The sequence below is a fragment of the Typopeltis vanoorti genome, chromosome 3, assembly GCF_054136105.1.
Source record: "Typopeltis vanoorti isolate ZY-2024b chromosome 3, IOZ_Tvanoo_1.0, whole genome shotgun sequence".
NCBI lineage: Eukaryota > Metazoa > Arthropoda > Arachnida > Uropygi > Thelyphonidae > Typopeltis > Typopeltis vanoorti.
In genome coordinates, this window is record NC_143551.1 from 172,702,902 (window position 1) to 172,729,461 (window position 26,560).

The window sequence follows — 26,560 nt, forward strand, 5'->3', positions numbered from 1 at the left end:
GTCAATACTGCATAGTCACTTTGCACTATTTGGAGGCAACATGGTCTCACATTGGTTATGGATAGCTCTTCCTATCCTATGACCAGGTCATACTCTCACATCCCAAGTCCCTTCAGTCACATGCTACATCATGTAATTTTCTCTTAGTAAGTGTATAAATTCCATTTCCTTCCTGGCATTATGATCTTTCTTCTTTCGGATCTATATCTCCATAGTTGAAATCCTCCATAATAATCACTCAAACTGACTCATTGTAACTAATTTGCCAATATATGTCATCAAGATCATTCCTGGACCCCCTTAGCCTATAGCAACAGCCAAACGTATATTTTATCATACTGGCTTTGATCTCACAGCAGACTGTATGAAATGAACAGCCACTTTCACCATCTCCTATTCTTTTTGTCTGCAAATTTCATGTGCTATAACTCCTATCCCATCCTGTCTTCCCTGAAAATACTAAACTTTTCACATTCTATCCCTGTAACTACATCATCTGCTGTTAACTCTGTCTCACTAACTAATCACTATTATTATTATTACCCCAAAACATCATGGAGTCAAATATTCATCTGGCAGGTCCTTTTATAACACACACGCAGCTCATCATACCGTGCTTTGAAAACATTCAAACTACTTCCAGACACCACACTCGGGCAAGGCTTTTCAATCATTTACAACTCTGCACGAGAAAAACCTGCCTCTCACTCCCCTACTCACACCTTTATAGAGTTTCCATGGAATGACCTCTGGTTCTCCCTGATCTCCCACAATTTTCTGTAGAACTTCTCCAGCATTGATCCTAATAACAACCCATTACCAACTTGTAGGTCTCTATCATATCTCCCCCTCTTCCTCCTGTCCACTAGACTCTGCAAATTGCATCTTCTCAATCTTTCCTCATACTGGACATTCCAGAGGTCAGAAACTACCTTAGTCAGTCACCTTTGGACCCTTTCCAACATCTCTTCATCCTTCTGAAAACCCGGTGACCAAATCTGGGCACAATAGTCCATGTGTGGTCTAATCAAAGCCTTATACTAAGGAACAAGAATCTCCCTACTTCTACACGTCAGTGTCCTCCACATCATTCCCAGAAGCCTTTGTGTTGTCTTCACAATTTTGGCGATGTGTCCCCTAAATTTTAGATCCTTATCCACTATCACCCTCAGATCTCTTATTTCCTCTACTTAAAACAATATATTCTCGCCAAGCATAAATTCTGCATCCCATCTTTTTTTTTTCTAAATTTTAAAACCTTACATTTTGCAAAATTGAACTCACATCCCCATTTCCATGCTTAATCACTCAATTTATTCAAGTCTTCTTGTAAGGCCACAACATTTTCACTACACTTCATGGTTCATCCCAACTTTGCATCATCTGCAAACAACTGAATATCTCCATCCAAATCTTCACCTATATCATTAATATATAAGTTAAACAACAATGGACCTAAAACAGACCCCTGAGAAACTCCACTAGTGACTTTCCTTTTCCTGGATATCACACCCCCATACACAACTTGTTGATACCTATCAGATAACCAGTCTCCAATCGAATGCACCAATCTAATATCCAACCCCATCTGCTCTACTTTGACTGTCAACTTACCATGAGGTACTCTATCAAAAGCCTTTGCAAAATCCAAGTATATTACTGTGTATCCTTCTCCTCTGTTCAAGGAAGCAGTAATCTACTTACTTATTGTAATAAGTAAGTAGATTACTAAAACATGACCGCCCTTTAGCAAATCCATGCTATCCATCAATGATAATACCATTGTTGTCAACCCAACTCTGGATTCTAGTTCTCACAAGCTTCTCCAACAACTTAACCACAACACCTGACACATAGATAGGCCTGTAGTTTGATGCTTGAGTTGTTTGATCACCTCCTTTATGAAGTGGCATAATTTTGTCCTCCTTCCACTCCTTAGGAACTCGACCAAGTGCAAGACTCGTATTAAAAAATATGTCGTCAGGTGTCAACTCCCTGGCACATTCCTTCAAAATACGTGTGATATATTATCAAGTCCCACAGCCTTATTAACATCTAGTTTACTCAACTCCCATACACTTCTTTCTCACCTACAATCAGTCTCTCCTCCCCATAATCTAATCCTCTCAATCTTTCCATGTAATCACATTCACAAGATTGAAAGACCTTTATGAAACTGCTCATTAGGTATCTCCACCACACATTCTGCAACAGCTGTCTTTATACCATTTTCTCCTATCAGTATCATTCTTTCTTTTGCTGGCTACATATCAAAAGAACTCCTTAGGATTCTTTTTGGCTTCATTAGTTAACTGCTGTTCATACCTCTCTTTAGCTACCCTCACCAACCAATAACCCTCCTTGCCTGGTCTTTGTAGACCTCATGCAATTGGTTATTTCCACTTCTCTTATGCTGCCTCCACAATGTCCTCTTTCTCTGTATAGCATGCTTAATCTCTTTATTCGTCCATCTCACACCTACCTTATTTAACCTTCTCACCCTTGGAATACTTTTAGACATTGCATCTACTAGACAGTTCTTGAAAATCCCCCAAGCTGCATTGATCTCTTTTCCAGCTAACTCCTCGTTCCATGTTACACCCACTAGCTGTCTGCTGAGCTATTCATAATACCCCCCCCCCCCTGTAGTTTCACATATACCCTTTTCTCACAGAGGATCTCACATTGCTGGCAACCACCCAGGTAATCATCTTATGGTCACTCTCACCAATCGGTGGATGATTTGACACCTTATTTATAATTACATTCTTTGATGAGATGAGCAAATCCAAGATCTTTAATCCTTACGTGCTCTCAGTTACATACTGTCTGTGGTAGTTATCCTTCAAAAACTCAAAAAACTAATTTTCTTTACTTCCAGTTGCTATCTCATCATTCCAGTCTATATTGCCATAATTAAAAATCGCCCATAACGATCACCCTTTTCTTATTTGCTTGGATAATTTGATTATACATTTCATTATCACCACTATCCACATTACCTGTCTATAACAACATCCAACCAAGTATATGATTCCATTGACCTCTATCTCACAGCATATTGTCTCAAAACCACTGGCACTATTTCTCTCTTGCATCTCTGCTTTATATGGACATATCTCTTTCTCTATCATCAATAGCACTCCCCTTCCTTTTTACCTCTTCTATCCTCACGAACCACATCATACCCTTTCATCTCTATTCCTGTCAGGATGTCGTCCTCTTGCAACCATGTCTCACTTATTCTGACAATCTTTGTGTGAACAGACACAATTAATGCAACCATTTCATCTGCCTTGTTTCTTATACTTCTAGCATTTGTATACCTTTCTTTTAGGGTTACACAGTGATCAGCATTCATTTTAAAAATTTTATGGAATTTACAACCGTGTTAAAAAACACGGTTTTTTTAACACGGTTGTAAATTCCATAAAATTTTTAAAATCAAAGCATTTGTATACAAACACAACAGCTCATTTCTGGATCTACAGCTAGTTCCACTGATACCACCCACTCGATGTGATCTCTCCATGCTCGACTGGGGCCATTTCCCTTTCTGTTGAAAGTTTATTTTTCACTTGGTTAGACTATAATAAATTTAGTTTAATCCTTTATCCAAGTGTGAGCAAACAAAGTTTGCACTTGAAAATATCTTCAAGACTGGGGTAAGGTAGTACAACACTGGGTAACTCATAGCAAAGGGTGGACCAAGCTAACATCACTTTTATCTCAGTATCTCTCATAATGCAAAACACATGTCCTTGCAGATATGTATAATGTTATGCATTAAGGGAAGGGCCACTGCCCAGACTTGTTTCAACCTTTATTGAAGTCTCTTCAGTGGGCGCCAGGCCCAGAAGTGGAGATACCAGGCAGAAAAAATGGCGAGGTCATTCATACCTATAGGATTTGTGAAAAGATGTGCCACCTTTTTATTAAATTACTCTGGATTTAGAGAAAGATGTTGAAAGTTTATTTTTCACTTGGTTAGACTATAAAAAATTTAGTTTAATCCCTTTATTCAAGTTTGCACCTGAAAATATCTTCAGTACTGGGGTAAGGTAGTACAACACCATGCAACTCGTAGCAAAGGTGGACTAAAAGGTAGCGCAAAGTTTGTTTGCTCACACTTGGACAAAGGACTAAACTAAATTCATTATTATTATGTTTCCCTTTCTGCTTATTCATTTTAAAACCCTTTTCAATTCTAACTGTTTCCTCTTGATCCCATGTCATCCTATTCCTTTCTTCTCTACAAATACTTTCACCTCCTCTCGGAGCATCCTTTCTCACGCTGTGTTCCACTATCCACCTGCCTCCCCGTTTCCCTGCTCCTCTTGCACACCCATTCTCTCATTTTCTATACTCATACCACTCACTTCCTCATTCCTAGCTACCTCTTCAATCTCTCCTGTCTTACTCTCCTGCTATTCCACATCACTTCCCGCTTGATCTGATTCATTCCCTCTCACTTTACTCACTTTTCTACATTCTAGCAGCAGTCTCTCCAAGTGGCTCACACCATAACCACTCAAATGCAGTCCGTCGCTCCCATACAGTTCACTTTGTCCCTCAAACTCATTCCACACATTAACAAACTGCCCTTTCCCATCTTCTCACACATTTCAGCCAGTGTATCATTCATAATCCTTGCTGTCCACCTCATCTCACCACAGTCATAACTAGGCAACATGCTGACCACCCTTCCTGTCATAAATAATGCTTATAAATTTTTGAGAGATTGCAGTAATTAATGCTAAAAACTCCTTTTCATTAGTGTATAGAAACTGAAGCATTCCTTTATGACTCCAATTGCCCTTTCTTCCTGAATTGACTACTCGATTCAATATTTTTGCTTGAGCAACTGGATTTTGCACTTTGTTATTCTCACACTCACTCACTTGATGGGTGCTTTCACATACACTCCACTGCTTCCATCCTAATTGCTTAAGTTTTCCTGACTTATTGCTTCAGCACTCTTGGTGAACAAAACTCTCTAGATACCTAACACCAAAATCATTTAAGTGCACTTCATTAGCATTATAAAAATCCTTCTTTCCGTCAAAAACAGACCACAGATCCAAAAATCTTGTATCATTCTTTCTGGAAAACTTACATATTGATTCATTAGCTGGTAATTAGTTTACGGAATTAACAACGCATATAAAGTATATTAATTAAAGGTAACTTTAATGAATAACTTCTATATTTCGGCAATGTCACATTGCCATCTTCGGGAACATAAAGATATGGTATGTGCACTCAGGAACTAACACAAAGCAAATGAGGAAGAAAGCAAGAAACTAATAGTGTTCCTAAAGTCCTAATGGTGCCCTCTTGCGGGCTAATTTGGTAGTCTTGGCAGTTGGGCTGAAGTTCTCATAATGAAAGTCTCCCAAATTTGGGGCAGTTTCATGCACCCAAATTTTTTGAGGTTAGGAACGTTTTTTAGAGCTGCTGAAGATTCTTTGAATAATCTTTCGTATTTAAACTTGCTGCGATGAATTATTTTTGTTTTTTTCCAATGAATTTTATGGTGGGTATCTAAGGCATGGTCTGCAGCCCAGAGCGGCTGTACTGGTGAAACCGGATGTAGTCTTTGTGTTCTGAAATCCTGATATTAGTTGTTCTGCCTGTTTGGCCAAAGTAGGACAATTTGCAGCTGCAAGGGACCTGGTATACACCAGGTAGGTCTAGGGGAAGTGGTTGGTCTTTGGTAGAGCGGATGAGGGATGCCAACTTTTTATATGGTCTGTAACAGGAAGTAAGGTCATATTTTTTGAGGATATTGGTTATTTTTTCAGAGGTGCCCTGGATGTGGGAGATGGTGATAGACTTGGTGTAATCTTTATTGTGGAGGGGGGGAGGGAGGTTGTGGTTTACAGGTTTTAGTATTTTTTGGGGTTATAGCCATTGGCTAAGCAAGTGTTGAGGATGTGGTTTAGTTCAATAGTCAGGGCCTTGTCATCTGAGCAGATTAATTTTGCCCTGTTATATAGTGTTTTTATCACCCCATATTGTTGTGAGGGGGGGGGGGGATTGCTGGTGAATGTATCTGCCAGTGTGGGTGGGTTTTCTGTAAACAGAGAAAACCAAAGATCCATCAAGCTGGCGGGTGATTAAAGTGTCTAGGAAGGGGAGGCTGTTGTTTTCCTCTTTTTCTAAGGTGAACTGAACTCTGGGATGTTGGTTGTTTAAGTGTGTTAGGAAGGAGTGGAGTGTGTCTGAGCCATGTGGCCAAATAGCAAACACATCATCCACATAACGAAGCCAAATAGTGGGTTTTTGTGGGGCGGAGTTTAAGGCTTTCTCTTCAAATGTCTCCATAAAGAAATTGGCCAAGGGTGGGGAAAGTGGTGAACCCATGGCTGTCCCCTCTATCTGTTTGTAGAACAGATAAAAATTAATCTGCTCCGATGACAAGGCCCTGACTATTGAACTAAACCACATCCTCAACACTTTCTTAGCCAATGGCTATAACCCCAAAAAAATCCAAAAAATACTAAAACCTGTAAACCACAACCTCCCTCCCCCCCCTCCACAATAAAGATTACACCAAGTCTATCACCATCCCCTACATCCAGGGCACCTCTGAAAAAATAACCAATATCCTCAAAAAATATGACCTTACTTCCTGTTACAGACCATATAAAAAGTTGGCATCCCTTATCCGCTCTACCAAAGACCAACCACTTCCCCTAGACCTACCTGGTGTATACCAGGTTCCTTGCAGCTGCAAATTGTCCTACTTTGGCCAAACAGGCAGAACAACAAATATCAGGATTTCAGAACACCAAGACTACATCCAGTTTCACCAGTACAGCCGCTCTGGGCTGGCAGACCATGCCTTAGATACCCACCATAAAATTCGTTGGAAGAAAACAAAAATAATCCATCGCAGCAAGTTTAAATACGAAAGATTATTCAAAGAATCTTCAGCAGCTCTAAAAAACGTTCCTAACCTGAACAAATTTGGGTGCATGAAACTGCCCCAAATTTGGGAGACTTTCATTATGAGAACTTCAGCCCAACTGCCAAGACTACCAAATTAGCCTGCAAGAGGGCACCATTAGGACTTTAGGAACACTATTAGTTTCTTGCTTTCTTCCTCATTTGCTTTGTATTAGTTCCTGAGTGCACATACCATATCTTTATGTTCCCGAAGATGGCAATGTGACATTGCCGAAATATAGAAGTTATTCATTAAAGTTACCTTTAATTAATATACTTTATATGCGTTGTTAATTCCGTAAACTAATTACCAGTTATGTTTAACCAACGTATAAGTCTTACTACTAGAACTAGATTCATTAGCTATCAGTTCCTTCCTCCTCAGTTTGCCTCTATCATAAGACAGCAAGAGACTGATAATCTTCATCTTCTCACTCTTCATTTTTGCTTTGTCTAATACCTCCTTTACATTCTCCATCATAGAATATTTCTCTCCTCTCAGATCATTAGTCCCAACGAAAATTAAAATTTACTAATTTTTTTTTTAAATTTATTAATGAAATTTATTATCTGTAAAACAATTTTAATAATTTTGCAGCTAATAAATTATTTCACATACACTTAAATTTCCATCTTTAATTTTTATTCTAAGTCACATACACACTGTACTGAAGAAAATTATGCAAATTTAATTCATGCAACAATGATGTCTTTGTCACCATTGCTCTACCATGCATTGGTACCATGCCAACAACAAAAATACATGGTTTACTTAAAACTAAATAACTTGGTTTATTACACATCCACATAAAACAACAATAAAAAAAGCAGAATGAATTAACCTATTATCATTGACAAAATTATGAAAAAATGACAATCTTACAGCAGTGCTAATAATCATCAACTTAAAGAATGCACCATCTAATGGCCATCTCCTATCTTATCCTAAGTTCATAACTATATTTATCAAGGTGCATTATCACTTCTCATTTAAAATTTTTCCACATCAATTTATTTGTAATTTCCTGCCATTCAAGAATGTCATCTTAACCTTTGACTGCTCACCCTTTTTTAGACATCATCACTGCTCATCTGGGAGTGTGCTGTCACCCCACAACATTTTTTCTCCCTCTCCCTCCTCTCCACTATAGGTAATTGAAATTGTTATTGTGTTTAGATAGCCCAAGCTATTAACAGATTTTACCTACTATGATATTTTGAACGGAGAAAAAGTAAGGGAAAATGAAAAATAAAATACAATATTATATAATTTTAAATTTTTACTGATATTTACCAAGTGTCATACTTTCTAACGAAAACATAAAAAAAAAAAGAATATATCCTAATTTTTCTTATGCAAATGTGTTGTTAAGTTTCAGTTAAAATGTACATGAAGAAAAAAAAACCTTACAATACAAATTAAGAACTTATTTACACAAAACAAATAATGAGTGTCAAAAATTGATGTTTGCTTTAGTAATATATTACACTAAAATAAAACATTTTTCTACCATGTGAATGATTTGTAATTGGTAAATCTAATAAAAGTTTAAAGTGCATCGAAATCAGTTTATAAAGCATGTAGAATGTTAATTCTTTCTAGCACATTCATCACAAATGTCTTTCCTGTGATCTACACACACAAAAATGTCACATACTAAACAATGGACTTTGGTTTTCCGATCCTTGGCTTGTGGACAGATCTGACTCTGGAGGTCCCTCAGCCTCAGCAGGACCTGCATTGGTGTCTTCATCACCTTGGATGTTCAGAACTTTCTTTATGATATTCGTAAGTTCTCTAGACAGTGGCTGAGCCAGTCTCCTTTTCATGTGTGGTGTCGCAAGATTCAAGCCCAAATTCTTCAAGTATTGGCTCCTAATAATCTTTTTCTTAGTTGCTGACTGGAGAATTATCTGTGAGTTGATTTCTTTGCTTGATCCAGCTTCCCATAAAAATAGCGCAGAGGCCATCTTCTGGTTTTGCAGCTTTTTGTGTAGTCGTGAGCCATCTGGTCGAAACTGTCAACGCCACCTTTTGTGTTGTAAAGCATAACTTCTGGTTGCTTAGAGACCTCATCAACTTTCTTATCACTGTGCATTAATAGAAATAGCTCTGGTACCTAACACAAAGATAACACACACTAATGCTCACTGGTGTATGCTATCACCCTCAATGGTCTTACACAATGACACATACTTCATGAACTACACTCAATCATTGACTGATGTGGAGAGCGATTGTTTTTTAAAGGATAGCTGGGTGGGGGAAGTGCTGTGTACATCCATGACTAATGTGTAGAAGAAAATGGAGTCACCTGGGGGTAATGCATCACCCCAGGGGTTAATGCTCAAAATTAACCTTGCAAATTAATTGCAAAGGTTAATTTTTAGCATTTGATACTCTTGCACCACTGATCATTACTATGTGAATAAATGATCCCATTGTTTTGAAGTATGTCGTCTGTTTTTATCTTCTTTTTCTCACTAAAACCGATTTTGTTGACTTGATCAATGATGTTCAGTTTGTGATTGTTCCATTAACTGTTTTTATCTTCTTTTTCTCACTGAAACCGATTTTGTCGACTTGATCAATGATGTTCAGTTTGTGATTGTTCCATTAACTGTTTACTGTTTCTGGATTTTCTGAAGAGGAAAGAACAAGAACTGGCTTACCATATGACAACCCACCCAGCATAATAATTATTATTATTATTATTATCATTCAGACCTCCAAGGAGTCAAAAGACTCATCGAGGGAGGATCCTTCCTAAGACATAAAGTCTGTCAAGACTCATCGAGGGGAGGTCCCCCCCTGAGAAACACAAAGTTTATCATACCACTCTTTAAACTCACTGACCGTTCTCGCTCCCACCACTCCATCAGGCAATGCATTCCACGGCTCAACCACCCTCCACACAAAGAAACCACGCCTTACCCTCTTGCTCACAGTTTCCTTTCGTAACTTCCAGGGATGGCCTCTTGTCATCACTCCTTCCCGCTGATCAACCAAGCGAAAGAACTCCCCAGTGTCAACCCTGTAACCACCTCTCAACAGTTTAAAAGTCTCAATCATATCACCTCTCCTTCTTCTATCCACCAAACTCTGCAGTCCACATTCTCTCAGCCGATCCTCATAACTATCCTTGTAAAGTCCTGAAACCATCTTTGTCATCCGTCTTTGTATCCTTTCCACAGTTAATTTATCCCCTTCAAATCCTGGGGACCAAATCTGAGAACAATAGTCCAAGTGTGGTCTGATCAGAGACTTATACAACGGAATGATAACTCTCTCTTATCTCTGCAGGTCAGTGTCCTTCTCATAATAGCAGCAATCCTCTGTGTTACCTTCACTACCTTTGCAATATGTCCCCTAAACTTCAGGTTTCTATCAATCATCAACCCCAGATCTCTTGTCTCCCCTACTTCCTCCAGTATAACTCCTCCCACAGAGTATGCAGCATCCCATCGATGTTTCCCAAACCTCAAGACCTTACATTTTGCTGCATTAAACTGAGACCCCCATTCATTTGCCCATCTATCTAGCTTATTTAAATCCTCTTGCAGGGCTACCACATCTGTACTATTACTAATAATCCTTCCCAGCTTCGCATCATCCGCAAACAATTGAATATCCCCCTGCAATCCACTGGCTATGTCATTGATATAAAGGTTAAACAATATAGGTCCTAGTACTGAGCCCTGTGGGACCCCACTTGTAATCCTCTGCCTCCTGGAAACTGCTCCACCATACACAACTCTCTGATACCTATCAGACAGCCAATCCTGAATCCAGTTGACCAATCTGACATCCAGACCCATGTGCTGCAACTTAAATATCAGCTTATCATGTGGCACCCTGTCAAATGCCTTCGCCAAGTCTAAGAAAATTGCAGTATATGCCTTTCCCTTATCTAATGTTCTTGTAACTTTATTATAAAAGGCTAGCATATTGCTAAAACAAGAGTGTCCTTTCACAAATCCATGTTGATTCTCACAGATAACATTACCCTCATCTGCCCAATGCTGTAAACGGTCCCTCACTACTTTCTCCAAGATGGTCGCACGGATTAGATCGTCGGCTTGTCGAGAGCTCCTGAAAAGATCAGTATTATTTTGTGTTAACATTAGATATTTTACCAGAATTTTAAGTAGTATTGTTTGCTTTTTGTTTCTTGGTGTGTCTGTGCAATTTTTGCGTGTTTTCTGTTATTTTAATTATTATTTTTAAGAAAAGATAGCGTACACATGGCACCGATAAAGAAAAAAATGGCGGCCAGGTCGCCATGCTTGCTTAAGAGTTTTGATGTAAAAGAATTTATGCAATGTGCTGTCTGTGAGATGTATGCCTTGCGAAGAGCGGTAGGAGTCTGGTTAGAAAGTGATAGTGGAGTTAATATGTGTAGAAAGTGTAAAGAGAATGAGGACTTCAAGCGTGTTTCGTGTATCGAGACTGATATCATTAACGGTAGTCAGAATGTAGAAAATGGCGGTGTACTAGAGAATTGCGTGGTAGTGCCAGATATGTGTGAGAGCGTCGCTGAAAGTGTAAATGAAGGTAGAAACACCGAAGGAATGGATGATTTGATCGATAATGAAAATGGTGAGATAAATGCGAGTAGCGAAATTGCCCGTTTAAATGGCGCGATACACAGAACCAAACGACAACTGGAGCGTATGCAAAAATGTGTGTTGAACGTACCGACAAATAACCGGCGGAAGTCTGTGACGGCAAATAATAGAATGTACGTAAACGTCAATAAAATGAAGGAGCGAGTGCTGTATGGGGATTCGCTATTAAGAGGCGTAATAATTGAGAGTTTAACGAAGTCGTACCAGCCGGGTGCGAACATAAAGGACGTCAGCGAATCTATTCGACTGCAAAAACAGAGGGTGAAAGAGATGATAATAGTGGCAGGAACGAATGATTTGAAAGAGGACAAAATGGAAATGATAGAGGATGTGAGGGAGTTGTTTGAGGTAGCAAAAGAGAAGAGTGAGAGAGTTAGGATGGTGAGTATCTTACCGCGGTACGACAGCGAAGTGTTTAGAAGGAGGGCCATAATTGCCAATGATTTTATGCGTGGGTTATGCATGGAGAGTGGTGTGGAATTTGTGGATGTGTGGAATGAGTTCGATGGGCGAAAGGACTTATATAAGATGGATGGGTTACATTTGAATGGAGTTGGTGTACGGAGACTTGAAAGAGTGTTGATGAATGATGTGGAAGTGGATGTACAGACTCAGGGAAACTAGATTTATTAAGGGGGGGGGAGTAGATATGCAGACTTTAGGGGGGGGCAGTTAAGTGTATGAATGAGTATATTATGCCTGGGCGAGTACGACGGACAACAAATCAGAATGGGATAATTAGTATAAGGAATCAAAGTAGGGATGGGACAAATGGGCTTCTGCGATTCATGTACACTAATGCCAGGAGTATTAGGAACAAGAAGGAAGAGTTTTTGGCCATGGTTGGCACTTCCAGGCCACAGGTTGTCGGTATTAGTGAAACATGGCTGACAGAAGATGATAAAGCTAGTGGGATTGAATGCGATGGGTATAGCGTGTTCAGGAGTGACAGGGTGAATAAAAAGGGGGGAGGAGTGTTATTGATAATAGCTGATGAGCTTCAGCCAAGGAGTATAGAAGTTGAACTGCAGGATGGGGAAAAAAGCACATTTGAGGCTGTTTGGTGTGAGATACAATCTAGCAGAACAAAATATACAATTGGGTGCTGCTATAGACCGGGTGATGGAGTGGATGGTGGGAATAGTATGCATAAGCAAATAGAAGAAATGAATGGAAGGAGGGTAATTATTATGGGTGATTTCAATTATGGTAACATTGACTGGAAAGAGGAGAGGGCACATGGGAGGAAGGAATTGGATTTTATGCAGTTATTAAGGGACAACTATCTACGGCAACATGTATTGGAAAATACCAGGGGGCAGAGAGTGCTGGACCTAGTAATTGCAACTGAGAATGTAACTGTAACGAACATGACCATGTTGCCACCAATTGGTGAGAGTGACCATAAGGTCATGACTTGGGAGGTGGCTAAAGGAGTCGAATTTACAATTAAGACAGGGTATATGTGGAATTACCGGGCTGGTAAGTATGACAAGCTTAGGTGTGTGCTTGGCTCAATGCCATGGCATGTAAAACTGCAAGGGCTGGATGTTGGTGGTGCATGGGAGGTGGTTAAGAACTGTTTGCAGGAGGCAATGGTTGACTGTATACCAAGAGTCCGAATAATAAATCAGGTAGGGGTTAAATGGATGAATAACACTATTAAGCTTGAGCTGCAAAAAAAGAAACAATTGTGGAGGGAATTTAAGGAGAAGGGTGACCATCAGGTGCATGAACAGTATAAAGCTCAGGCCAGGATGGTATCAAGGGTGGTAAGAAAAGCAAAAGCAGATTACGAAAGGAAATTGGCCATGCAGGCTAAAGAGAATCCCAAACAGTTTTTTCAATATGTTGCAAGTAAAAGGAAAAATGCTCATGGTAGAATGATCTTAAAAAATGCTGAGGGTAGGGAGGTAACTGAATCAGTCGATGTTGTGGAATTACTGAGCGAGCACTTTGCAAGAGTATATCATCCAGGTGGTGGCTTTGCGGAAATGGAGGAACCAACAGCTTATACTGGAATTGTGATGAATGAGGTAGAGGTAACTAGTCTATTACAGAACCTCAATGTCAATACATCTGTGGGATTGGATGTTATACCAGCTCGTGTCGTACGTGAAGCGGCCAAAGAATTGTCAGTGCCCTTGACCATTATGTTTAATTTGAGCCTCAGGACTGGGTCAGTCCCAAGGGGGTGGAAAGAGGGGAAAATAGTTCCACTGCACAAAGGTGGTTCCAAGGCTGCTGTTGAAAATTACCGGCCAATCAGCATAACAGGAATCATTATCAAGGTCTTAGAGAAAATAGTCAAGAGGAAAATACAAGATTGGATAGAAGAAAATGGGATACTGTATCGGGGACAGCATGGTTTTGTGAAGGGTAGGTCATGCCTCAGTAACTTGCTAACGTAATATAACACAGTGACAGCTGAACTGGATAAGGGTAATGGGTTTACAGTGATTCTGCTGGACCTTGCTAAGGCCTTTGACAGGATACCACATGGAATTCTGATCAGTAAATTGCAGCATATGGGAATGGACATAGGGTTGGTGAGATGGATAGGAGGGTGGTTGACGGAGAGATATCAGAGAGTGGTTTACTCAGGAGTAAAGTCCACAAGACAAGACGGCCTGTGACTAGTGGTGTACCACAAGGATCTGTTCTTGGACCACTGCTGTTTAATTTGTTCATAAATGATATAGGAAAGGATCTGAGAGGAACAGTTCATTTGTTTGCGGATGATGCGAAGTTGGGTAGGGCAATAGTGAATGCAGATGACGTCAAAATTTTGCAGGATGATTTGGATAGATTGGAGGTCTGGGCTAGGGAGAATGGATGTCAATTTAATATGGCAAAATGTAAGGTTATGCATTTTGGGGTGAAAAGATGGGAGGCAGTTTACTGCATTGGTGGAACCGTGCTCCAGGAAATTGATGAGGCACGAGATTTAGCAGTGTTGGTGGATAAGGAATTGAAATTTAGGGGACACATTGCAAAAGTGGCCAAATCAGCTCATCAAATCACTTGGTTGCTGAAGAATACGTTGACAAGCAGAGACAAGCAGGTTATTGTTCCTCTGTATCGAGCCTTGATAAGACCTCATCTCGACTACTGTGCTCAGATTTGGTCACCTAGGTTTCTTCTTGATGGGGAGGAGGTGGAGAGGATCCAGAGGCGAGTGACCAAGATGATAGCAGGTCTGTGGAATGAACCGTATGAGAACAGGTTGAGGATTTGTGGGTTGCAAAAATTGGTTGATAGGCGGAGGAGGGGAGATATGATTGAGACATTCAAATTACTGAAGGGTTTCTATAAAATTAATTCAGAAGATATTTTTGAGAACAGGGCTGGTTGTGGGAGGACTAGGGGACATCCATGGAAACTGGGCAAAAGTGTGGTTAGTAAAGGTGTTAGAGCTGGGTTCTTTACTTTTAGAGTAGTGAATGAGTGGAATGCGCTCCCTGAGTCTGTGGTGGATGCTGTGACAGTGAATGAGTTTAAGGCGAGGTATGATAGATACTGTATGAATGTCGAATAGTTGTGATGAAAATGATTTGGGGCCTCCCTCGATGAGTCTAATGACTCCCTGGAGTTGCCCGTAATAATAATAATAATAATCTTAACAACTACTGATGACACACAGACTGTCCTATAATTAGACACTTCTAGTCTGCTACCACCCTTATGCAATGGCACTATCTTACCTTCCTTCCATTCCCTGGGCACCTTTGCAAAAGCCAGACTTTCATTGAAAAGCCAAGTTAAAGGTACTGTCAATTCCCTAGCACATTCTCTCAAAACTCGTGGCGAAATACCATCCAGTCCCACAGCTTTACTGACATCCAGAGTACTCAGTATCTGAAACACACTCTCCTCCTGTACCTCCAGACCTCGTACCAGTCCTATCCCTCTAGCATTAAAACTGACTCCTCTAGGATGAAATGCTCCAATAAAGTGTTCATTGAACAATTCCACTATGTCCTCCGCATCAGTCATTCTATTCCCATTTTTATCCCACAATATCATTCTTCCACAGTCATTTCTCCTCCTACTGGCCACATAGCTAAAAAATTCCCTAGGATTTTCTTTGGATCTTAGGGCTAATCTCCTCTCATATTCCAGTTTCGCTTTCCTTACCACACTAGTCACTCTTCTGGCCTGTGTCTTATATTCCTCATGCATCTCTTCACCTGTCTCCTTATATCTCTTCCATAGCCTCTTTTTCGCATGCAATTCCTGTTTAATATTGTTTGTCATCCACTTTACTCCAAATTGTGTCCTCTTCTTCACTCGTGGTATACAACTTACCATTGCTGATAACAAATATTCTTTCACAATTTCCCACGCACTGGTGATATCCCGGCCTTCCAATTCCTCCCTCCATGAAACTTCCCGAAGTTGACGTCTAAGACTATTATAATCACCTGCCTTATAATTCCACATAAGTTCCCGTCTCTTTGATACTCCTGCATGTCTATTCATTTTCCAAGTCAACACCATATGGTCACTCTCTCCAACTGGTGGGAGAGACGTCAACTCAGTTATTATCAACTCTTCTGATGCTATAACCAAATCCAAAATTTTTGAACCTCTTGTATCCTCTGTTACATGTTGCCTAAGACATTTGTCCCTCAAGAATTCTAAAAATTCCATTCCCCTATTGTTACATGCATCTTCCTCTCTCTCCAATTTATACTACTGAAGTTAAAATCTCCCATAACAATCATTCTTCTTGCACTTGCCAAACTTAGCTGTCTAAACATCTCCTGGTCCCCAACCTTTGTGCTCCTGGGTCTGTAGCAACACCCTACTAAATATCTTGTCTTGCCTACCTCTACCTCACACCATATGCTCTCAAAATCATTTGTCTCACTTCCTTCCAAATTCTCCACTCTTAGAGGACATAGGTCATCACTTATCATAAGCAGCACCCCATGCTTTCCCCTGCTATCCTGATAAAAAATGCTATACCCAGCGACTTCTATTCCTGTTTTTATATCCTCTTCTGTCAACCCCGTCTCACTGATCGCAATAATTTAGGGCCAGGCTGATGCTATCTGCGCCACCAATTCCTCTCCCTTATTCCGGATACTCCTGGCATTAGTATACAGCATATAAATGCCATTGTTTCTATACCCAGCATTATCCCTTCTAGACTCCACTGGGCTCAGTGTTGTGCTACATCATAATGTAGTGCTTTTACCAAAGAAGAATACCATTTGGTTGTCTATGTCTGTCCCAAATTGCCATTCAATCCATAATTGTTTAGTATCCTGTTAGAAGACCTGACAGTATGTAATGCACCACTGGAAAGTGAGAATTGTAACTTGGATCAGAAATCCTAGTTCAATGGTGGCGAACCTTTTTATGTGCACATACCAAAAGTTTACAAATTGAGTTGCTGACGTGCCGGGGTGTGCCAAAAATTTACAAATTTACAAATCAAGTTGCTGATGTGCTGGGCAGTTTTTAGTAAGGGAAAAATTAATAGAAATTTATTAATTAATTTATAATATTATACAATATTTTATAAATAATTATTTATAATTTTATAAATAATATTTTATTTATAATATTTATTTATATATAAATTTATAATATTATTCAGTGTAAAATTGATTATTCTATTATTAAATTGATTTTAATGATGTTGGTTTGAAAAAAAAAAAAAATGGAAGTGAGAAAACTATTTATGCATTTTAACTCACCATACAAGTCAGCTGAGCAGAGGAGGCAGCAGAAGAATGTCAACTTGTCAGCAAAATGCCTACCGTATTTACTCTAATATAACTTGCCCTCGCGTATAACTCACACCCCTGATTTTAAAAAGTTTTGAGATGCAAGAAAAACAAGTAGTTTTATTGTATCCCTGAATAAGATACAGAGCCTTTTGCAGTCTGTGTAACATATTTCTCAACAAATAGTGTGATTCATTAGTTAGCGGCGTTTTTATTCCAGCTGTCTCTAATTGCACTATTATTGTCCCCTCCCACAGAAACTATGCTGTATAGACTCAATCAAAACCATATGTTGCACTGAAACACAATATCTAATTAAAAACTATTGTCTAATTTTTAAATTACATGAAATAAGTGTTTGTTTTATTGCATTTGAAATTCTCGATTTGTTATGACACATCACAAAGGCTAACTTCAAATAAAATTTTACCATGAATTGAAACATGCCATATAATTACGGTGACCATACGTCTTTTATTTAAGAGGAAAGTCCTTTATTTCACTGCTCTGTCCTTTAGATTTTTTTTTTCTAAAATGTCCATTTTGTCCTTTATTTTGTGAATTGAAATAGTAAATTGAATGTTGATGCCAACATATTTAAAGATGCAATTCATAAATTTTACCAAACCTGCATTGATTATTTAATTACTGTAACTGGAACAGCTGTTTCGGGAAATGGAAGTAATTGAATGGATCCTACTACCAGAAATCCTTCTGTGGGCGAAGATCAAGGAAGGTGTTTTGTTCATTTCCAGTCACTGGAACTTAAATATAAATGACAGCGAACTATTTGCTGAAGTTTCTTGTATTAAAAGTCACGTCACCAGTGAAAAGATCGAAGAATGGTGACAAAATGACGAGTCCTGCTGACGTAGATGGGTTGATATTTTTAAATATTTTGCAGATAACCATGTATCTTTTTAAAAACATTTAAAAAATCATTGAATTTTGCTTATGTCTCACTAGATCTAATGCTCCCACTGAACGGGTATTTTTATTAGTGAACAATATGTTGACCTGTGAGAAAACCCAATTAAAAATCAAAACATTGAAAGCATTCATTTATACCAAATGCAACTTTGACATGAATTTTATATAGTTTTATGAATTTTTAAAACACAAACATGATTTATTAAAAAAATGTCATTCTTGTGAAAAGTATCAAAATTAAATTTTTTTAAAGTAATAATATCATTGTTTAAAATGTTATGTGTATGCTTATATTTTACAATAAACGTTATAAAGCTTTTTTAGTTTTAGTGAAACAAATAAACGCAACTTGTTTTTATTTATTCATTATGAAACAATTTTTAATTTGTTCTTTATTTTCTCCAAAAAATATGGTCACTGTACATATAATATGTGTGTGAGTTTGCCTGCCAGCTTAAACACAAACAAGCAGGAATAAAATTCAACCAAGGGTTGAAACTTTGTGTAAGTCGAGCCCACTGGTAATGAAAAGTTCCATCGGAACAATAAGCGACACTCCGTCATGAACGTGTTAAAACTAAGAAATATATAGTGAATGTTGTTATGACAGATTCAAATGTTATGGAATTCTGTTGAAGAGAATTAGTATTTCAACTCAACACTTGTCAGTTGCTTTTGTCTTTGGGTTGCATAATCTTTTGTTAATACCGCACCAATCATATGCATGTCTTCCTAGCTGCTCTCTCGTATAAAACAAAATTTAACTTTGTTTAAATTTAAATTTGTAGATCGTTAATGATCTACAAGTGATATACTTTTATAAGTATATAATAGTATATCACTTGTAGATCGCTAACCTGCCAGCAAAATTCTGCCATCTATGTCCTAGTTGTTTCTCTTCATTACTTACAGGTGATGTGTAGGTCTCCTCTCCATTATTTGGCCTCATAATTAGGCTGTCCGCACAGTTAGCCTTGCAGCTATGTGCTTCACAAGCCATATGCCTGTGGAAGGAGTGTCCTAGGTTCGATTCCTGTCGACGACATGAGGAGCTTAAGGATCTTCCTCAGTCATAGCCAAGTTAGCTGGTCTTGGGCGTGGACAGCAGGGTTTATTCCCACCAGTTTATCTGGGGTTTTTAATCCCGCAAGCAGGCAAACCGGTCTCGTGAACACAAATGGATTACAGTGAGGAATACTGACCCAGCCATAGTTCTGATTCATCAGCTATGCCGGTTCCGGAGCCTGGATAAAATTTGAGGGGACTTAGATGGTGCCGTTCCTCCCTGCAAAGGGGACTCACGCATAATATCATCATCCCACGGAAAGGAAAGGATCATTAGGCTACCCTACTTGCTTGACATAAGTAACTAATTTTGGATGAGTCAAAAAAAAGTTTTATTTATTTTTATTTTATTTGTTTATTTTTTGTACTGAAATTTGTTTATTGATTTTGAATTCTTGAAGCTGAAATTGATATTGATTTTACAGTAATAATGGTTCTTGTCTTATTAATTTTATAGATGTTCCATTGCCACCTACAAATCTACAGATTTTGGATGTTACCAAAGACAGTTGTACAGTTTCATGGAGACCACCAAGTGACGATGGAGGTTCTGAAATTATGCATTATGTCATTGAGAAAAAGGATGCTGAATCTGGTCGTTGGCTTCCTGTTGGAGAGACAATTAACACAAGTATTCATGCTGATAAATTAATTGAACTTCATGAATATACATTCCGAGTTAAAGCTGTGAATAGAGAAGGCAGCTCGTTATGGCTAGTAGCAAGAGAAGGCATAATAGCTAAGAATCCTTTTGGTAATTATTTTAACCATATTCTTCTTGCATGCCTGGGTCTCGCCTGATCTCCCACACATTTACTTTCTTTGCCAATGATATAAACATTAAACTGTTTATATCATTGATAAAGAAAAGTAAATGTACATATCACTGTATATAAAATAATAATTTCATAATATGTCTAAGTGTGAGTCTGTTCTACAAGGAGCACCCTTTACATCTTAAAACTTATTTTATTCTGCCAATTAAGGAGTTACCAGATTACAAGTGAAAGACACGTTAGAATTAGATAATACTTACTAATTTGAATCTATACAGATGTGAAAAAAATATTAATTAATGATGGAAACCTAGAAGATGTTTAAAAATTAGTGTCTTTCCACTTGGTTATAATGTATATTATATACATTATATATACTATATATATTATCTTGTCACATTATCTATATTATGCCATGTTATCTATATTATCTTATCTTGTCAAGTATATAATATATATATATTATATACTTGATGAGAAGAATAATGGAAGGCAAAATCAAAGGAAAAAGAGAAAGAGGAAGGCCAAGGAAAAGATACTTTGATCAAATAAAACAAAGCACTGGACTAAAAACATACTACAAAATAAAGAGGAAAGCAAACAGAAGAGAAGAATGGAAGGGAATGGTGCTGAGCTACCAGGCATAAGACTATATGATGCAATAGAAGAAGAAGATATATTTAACAAGAAATTATATTTTTGTTTTAATCTTATAACTCAAGTATAGGATCACGAGCATGAAGTAACTTTGTGACTAGTCTACTTGCATATGATGTGACAAATGATATGATGGTGGTTACCATCATATCATTTGTCTTAGTATTCAATAATGCAAAAAGAACGGTTATGAGAGATTATTATTATTATTATTACCACCCCCAAGACCTCATGGAATCAAAGATTCATCTGGGAGTTTCTTTTATCACACACACAGCTCATCATACCGTGCTTTAAACACACTCAAATTCTCTGCAGACACCACACTCTCAGGAAAGGCATTCCAATCATTCACAACTCTGCATGAAAAAAACCTGCTTCTCACACCCTTTTTATACAGTTTCCAGGGATGACTTCTTGATTCTCCCCTGATCTCCCACTATTTTCTGTAGAACTTCTCCAGCATTGATCCTATAACAACCCCTTACTAACTTGTAGGTATCTATCATATCTCCTCTCGTCCTCCTGTCCACCAGACTCTGCAAATTACATCTTCTCAATCTTTCATCATACTCGACATTCCAGAGGATAGAAACTACCTTAGTCAGTTGCCTCTGGACCCTTTCCAACATTTCTTCACAATTTTGGCAATGTGTCCCCTAAATTTCAGATCCTTATACACTATCACCTCCAGATCTCTTATTTCCCCCACCTCTGAAAATATATCCTCACCAAGCATAAATTCTGCATCCCATTTTTATTTTCCGAATTACAAAACCTTACATTTTGCAACATTGAACTCACATCCCCAATCACTCAATTTATTCACGTCTTCTTGTAAGGCTACAACATCTTCTCTACTCTTCATGGTTCGTCCCTACTTTGCATCATCTGCAAACAACTGAATATCTCCATCCAAATCTTCACCAATATCATTAATATACAAGTTAAACAGCAATGACCCTAAAACGGACCCCTGAGGCACATCACTAGCAGCTTTGCTTTTCCTGGATATCGCTCCCCCATATATGCAACTTGTTGATACCTATCAGATAGCCAGTCTCCAATCCAATGCACCAATCTAATATCCAACTCAATCTGCTCTACTTTGACTGTCAACTTATCATGAGGTACTCTATCAGAAGCCTTTGCAAAATTCAAATATATTACTGTGTATCCTTCTCATCTGTCCAAGGAGGCAGTCACTTTATTGTAATAAGTAAGTAGATTACTAAAACATGACCTCCCTTTAGCAAATCCATGCTGTCCATCAAAGATGATATCATTGTTGTCAACCCAACTCTGGATTCTGGTTCTCACAAGCTTCTCCAACAAATTAACCACAACACCTGACACACAGATATGCCTATAGTTTGATGCTTGAGTTGTTCTATCACCTCCTTTATGAAGCGGCACAATCTTCCTCTCCTACCACTCATTAGGAACTTGACCCAGAGCAAGACTCATATTAAAAAAATATGTCAAGGTCGGCATCATACTAGTATAATTTAATAGTATAATAATAGTATATTAGTATTATTATATTATATTATATTATATTATATTATAGTATATTATATATATATATATATATATATATATATATATATATATATATATATATATATATATATATCATCGTCATCATCATATTCCTGACATGTATCCTCAAGGGGTGTACAGGATATGATAGTACTACCTGAAAAATTTATATCATCACTAACTTCCTCTCTACAATTTTCCTCCAAATCAGTCTGTTACTTGTCAAGACTCCAACATTATCAGATCTTATATTTCTATCATCTAAGGCACTTTGTATCGTATCAATCCACCTGTATCTTGTTCTTCCTCTAGGTCGTTTTCCTGCCAATCTGGCAGTGAACACTTGTTTTGGTAATCTTTCCTCGCCTATTCTGTTTAAGTGACCATACCACCTGAGATTAGCTCTGCTAACGCATTTCTGGATGCTGACAATGTCAAATTCTTTCCTAATATTCTGGTTTTTAATATGATATTGCCATTGATGCCATCTGTTCACACCTCTAATCTTTTTCAGGACTCTCATCTGTGGTCTCTAGTCTTTGGTCAAGTGTTTTACTTCTGACCCAGCTCTCAGATCCATAAGTTAAAACTGGTTTGAACACTGCCTTGTATATAGCTAATTTAGTGTTCCGACTAATTTCTTTCTTATTCCATATGAATTTATTTAATTGACTTCCCACCTTACCCAGCTTTGTTCATTCTGTTGTCTATTTCCATATTTAATTTACCATCTATACTATAAGTAGTGCTCAGGTAGCAGAAATGTTTTACTTGTTCCACAGGTTCTCCGTTCACAACACAGTTGACATTTTCAATGATTCTCCCTATATTCATTGTCTTTGCCTTTTTATTGCTGACTTTCATACCATATATGTTACAACAGTTATTCAATTTAGTCAGGGAATCTTGCAGACTTGTACTGGATTTATTTAGAAGTATAACATCGTCTGCATAAAGCAAAGAGCTGACATTAACATCTCCAATTCCGATATCATGTTTAATACCATTTTCTTTCATAATGTGATTCATATAGATAATGAATAACAGAGAGGATAATGTACATCCTTGTTTCACACCAGATTTGACATTAAACCATCTTCCTGGACTTCCTTCAATTCTAACGGCTGATTATTGCTAAGTATTGCTTGATATAATTTCCCATTGATAGCATATAACTGTAGCTTATTGAATAGCTTCTCTCTTGGTAACTTGTCATATGCCTTTTCCAGATCGACAAAACTTAAATACAGATCTTTGTTATATTCATGCTTTCTCAACAATTTTGTCTTAATGTGAAGATATGATCCTGACAGACTCTATTTTGCCTGAATCCAGCTTGTTCTTCACCAAGCTTTTCTTCCACAATTCTTCTCAACCATTTTTTAAGTATACTTGCATAAATCTTGCCAGGAACACTCAATAGAGAAATACCTCTGTAATTCTCACATTCAGTTTTATTTCCCATTTTTTATATGGGTACTATGAGAGCTCTACTCCAATCATCGGGAATTCGTCCCTCTGTCCAGGCCTTTTGAACTATGTCAGCCACTGTAAGACTTTTATACCACTTTCTTACACAGGAAGATTTTATACCACTTTCTTACACAGTAGAAGATATTCGACCAGCATTTCTGGTTGAATAACTTCTACTCCTGCTGCCTTTACACATTTCAAGCCTTTGATGGCTTTTTCTACTTCAAGTATAGATATATATTCCTGATTGTATGCCTGTTAAGTGTTTTTTACCGCTGTGCTATCTCTGTTTGTTTCAATTAGCAATTTTTCGAAGTAATTACTGCATACTTCAAGGATATCTTTTTCTCCCATTTTCATGTCACCTTTATCATCTTTAACTCCTTTTATAGCACTCTTTACTCCATTTCTAAGCTTCTTCAACAACCTCCAGAATATTTTTCCACCTATGTATTATTTATTTTCTCTGTTCTTGCCAAAGTCCTCCCATGACATTTGTTTAGCTAGTTTTAGACAGTGTGTCGCTTTCTTACATTTGTCTCTATATTCTCTAAGAGCAAAAGCTGACTTATTTGCTAGGAACTATTGATATGCTTACTTCTTTTCCTTCACTGCCTCTAACTTCCTGTATCCACCATGGAGTTTTGATATTTCTATCCTTGCAAGCAACCTCACCACATGCCTCTCTGGCTGATTCAATCAGGGTTTTCTTCAAGGCTGGCCACAGAATCTCCAAGGTTTGGTTCCTGTTCTCAAACTCTTTCATTTTTTCTTCAATAATCTTTGTGTATTTTGCTTGGACCATTGTTGTTTAATTTGTATATAAATGATATAGGAAATGGCTTACAGGGAGATATTCAGTTGTTTGCTGATGATGCAAAGCTGGGTAGCACAATACAAAATCAAGCTGATGTTGAAAGTTTGCAGGATGATTTAAATAAGCTGGTAGATTGGGCAAAAGATAATGGATGTCAGTTCAATGTGGAAAAGTGTAAAGTCATGCATTTTGGGATTAAAAGATTACCAGCTGTGTACTGTATTGATGGAACAGTACTCCGAGAGATTGATGAGGCTAGGGACTTAGGGGTGTTGTAGATAGGGAGATGAAGTTCAGAGGACACATTGCTAAGGTGTCCAAGATTGCACATAGGATTACTTGGTTGTTGAGGAACACACTGACATCCAGAGATAAAGTGGTTATTATTTCCCTTTATAAAGCATTGATACTTCCATATTTGGATTACTGTGCTCAGGTCTGATCAACTGGATTCCTTGGAGATGAGGAGGCTGTGGAGAGGGTTCAGAGAAGAGTGATGACCAAGTTGGTGAGTGGTGTAAAAAATGCTCCCTACATTGATAGATTGAGAGCTTGTGAATTGATAGGCAGAGAAGAGGTGATATGATAGAAACATTTAAATTACTGAAAGGTTTTTATAGGATTGATACAGGGGAAATGTTTCAGCTGTGTGATAGTGATGGAAGAACAAGACGTCATCCCTGGAGGTTGAAGAAGAGTGTGGTTGACAAGGGTGTCAGAATAAGGTTTTTTGCCTGGTGGGTGGTGAATGAGTGGAATTCATTGCCTGACTTTGTTGCGAGCTCTTCGTCTGTAAATGAATTCAAGAAGAGATATGACAGATATTGTTTTGCTAGTTTGGGTCTTCCATGATGAGTATACTGACTCCATGGAGATACCCCTAATAATAATAATAATAATAATAATATTTTAGTCTACAGTTTACATCTGAGTGCTGTTCAACTTTTATTCTCTTTAAAAATTTCTTGCATGCTATTCTTTTCAAAATGAAATTCAATTTTATCCTGCTAAAGACTAAATAGTGATTACTTCTAATTTCAAATCCTGTGTACACTCTGATGTCCTGCACCAGGGAGAAAAAATCACTATCAACAATAACATAATCAATGAGACTTTTCTTATTCCTTGCCTCTTTTCTCCATGTGAATTTATGCAAATTTTTATGTTGGAACATGGTGTTAGTAATAACCAGTCCATGTCCTGAGCAGAAATTCAACAGGTATTTGCCATTATTATTAGCTTTGCTCTTTTCTCCAAATTTTCCCAAAATATTTTTGTATGTCTGACAGTCATTTCCTACTCTGCTATTTTGATCCCCAACAAGGACCAACTTTTTCATTTTCATTGTGTTAGTTGCTTTTTCTAAAGCATCAAAAAATTCCTCCACTTTTACCTTAGTAGAACCTTCTGTGTGGCACAAATAAGTCTCATTGTCCAATTCCCAATTCTGATATTTGCCGATATCACTCTACTTGAGACTGCCTGCCATTCCAGTAGATTAGCCTCATATTTTGTGTTGAGTACTATGGCTACCCCTTCTTTTCCTTGATTGTCATTGCCTGAATATAACATTTTGTATTTATTGCTCAGAAAGATCTCACCAGTTTTTCTCTTTTTTGTTTCAGTCACCCCTATTATGTCGATCTGGTACTTATCTAATTCCTCAGCTAGCTCCATTTCTTTGCCATTCAGGCTTCTTATGTTGATAGTAACGATCTTTAATTCTGTTGATGTGGAGTTGGGGTGTGTTTTCCAATGTCAGCTATTGGAAATAGCTAACATTGGAAAAGTCAGCTATTTCCAATAGCTGACTTTTCGCTGTTTACTCTGGTTCCCTGGTGAAAACAACGTGGCCTTGTGTAACCAGGCGATGCCCCATCCGGCATGAAATTTTGTCATGTTGTACCATCATTTTGTATATTGGTTTAAGCCAATAAGAATACAATTTTGTCGGCTAAATCCCAAATTGCCAGCCCAGCCTT

The 26,560-nt window shown here is 38.0% G+C and overlaps 1 protein-coding gene across 5 annotated transcripts in view; it reads left to right on the top strand.

Annotated features, from left to right (window-relative positions):
- LOC150108743 (twitchin-like) overlaps nt 1-26,560 on the top strand; it is a 2,666,638-nt gene that overhangs the window by 1,545,294 nt on the left and 1,094,784 nt on the right. For all 5 annotated transcript variants that reach the window (XM_090390962.1, XM_090390961.1, XM_090390964.1 and 2 more), the window contains one exon: nt 19,771-20,067. In XM_090390962.1, the coding sequence (XP_090247088.1) occupies nt 19,771-20,067 (297 nt within the window). The remainder of the gene's footprint in view (nt 1-19,770; nt 20,068-26,560) is intronic.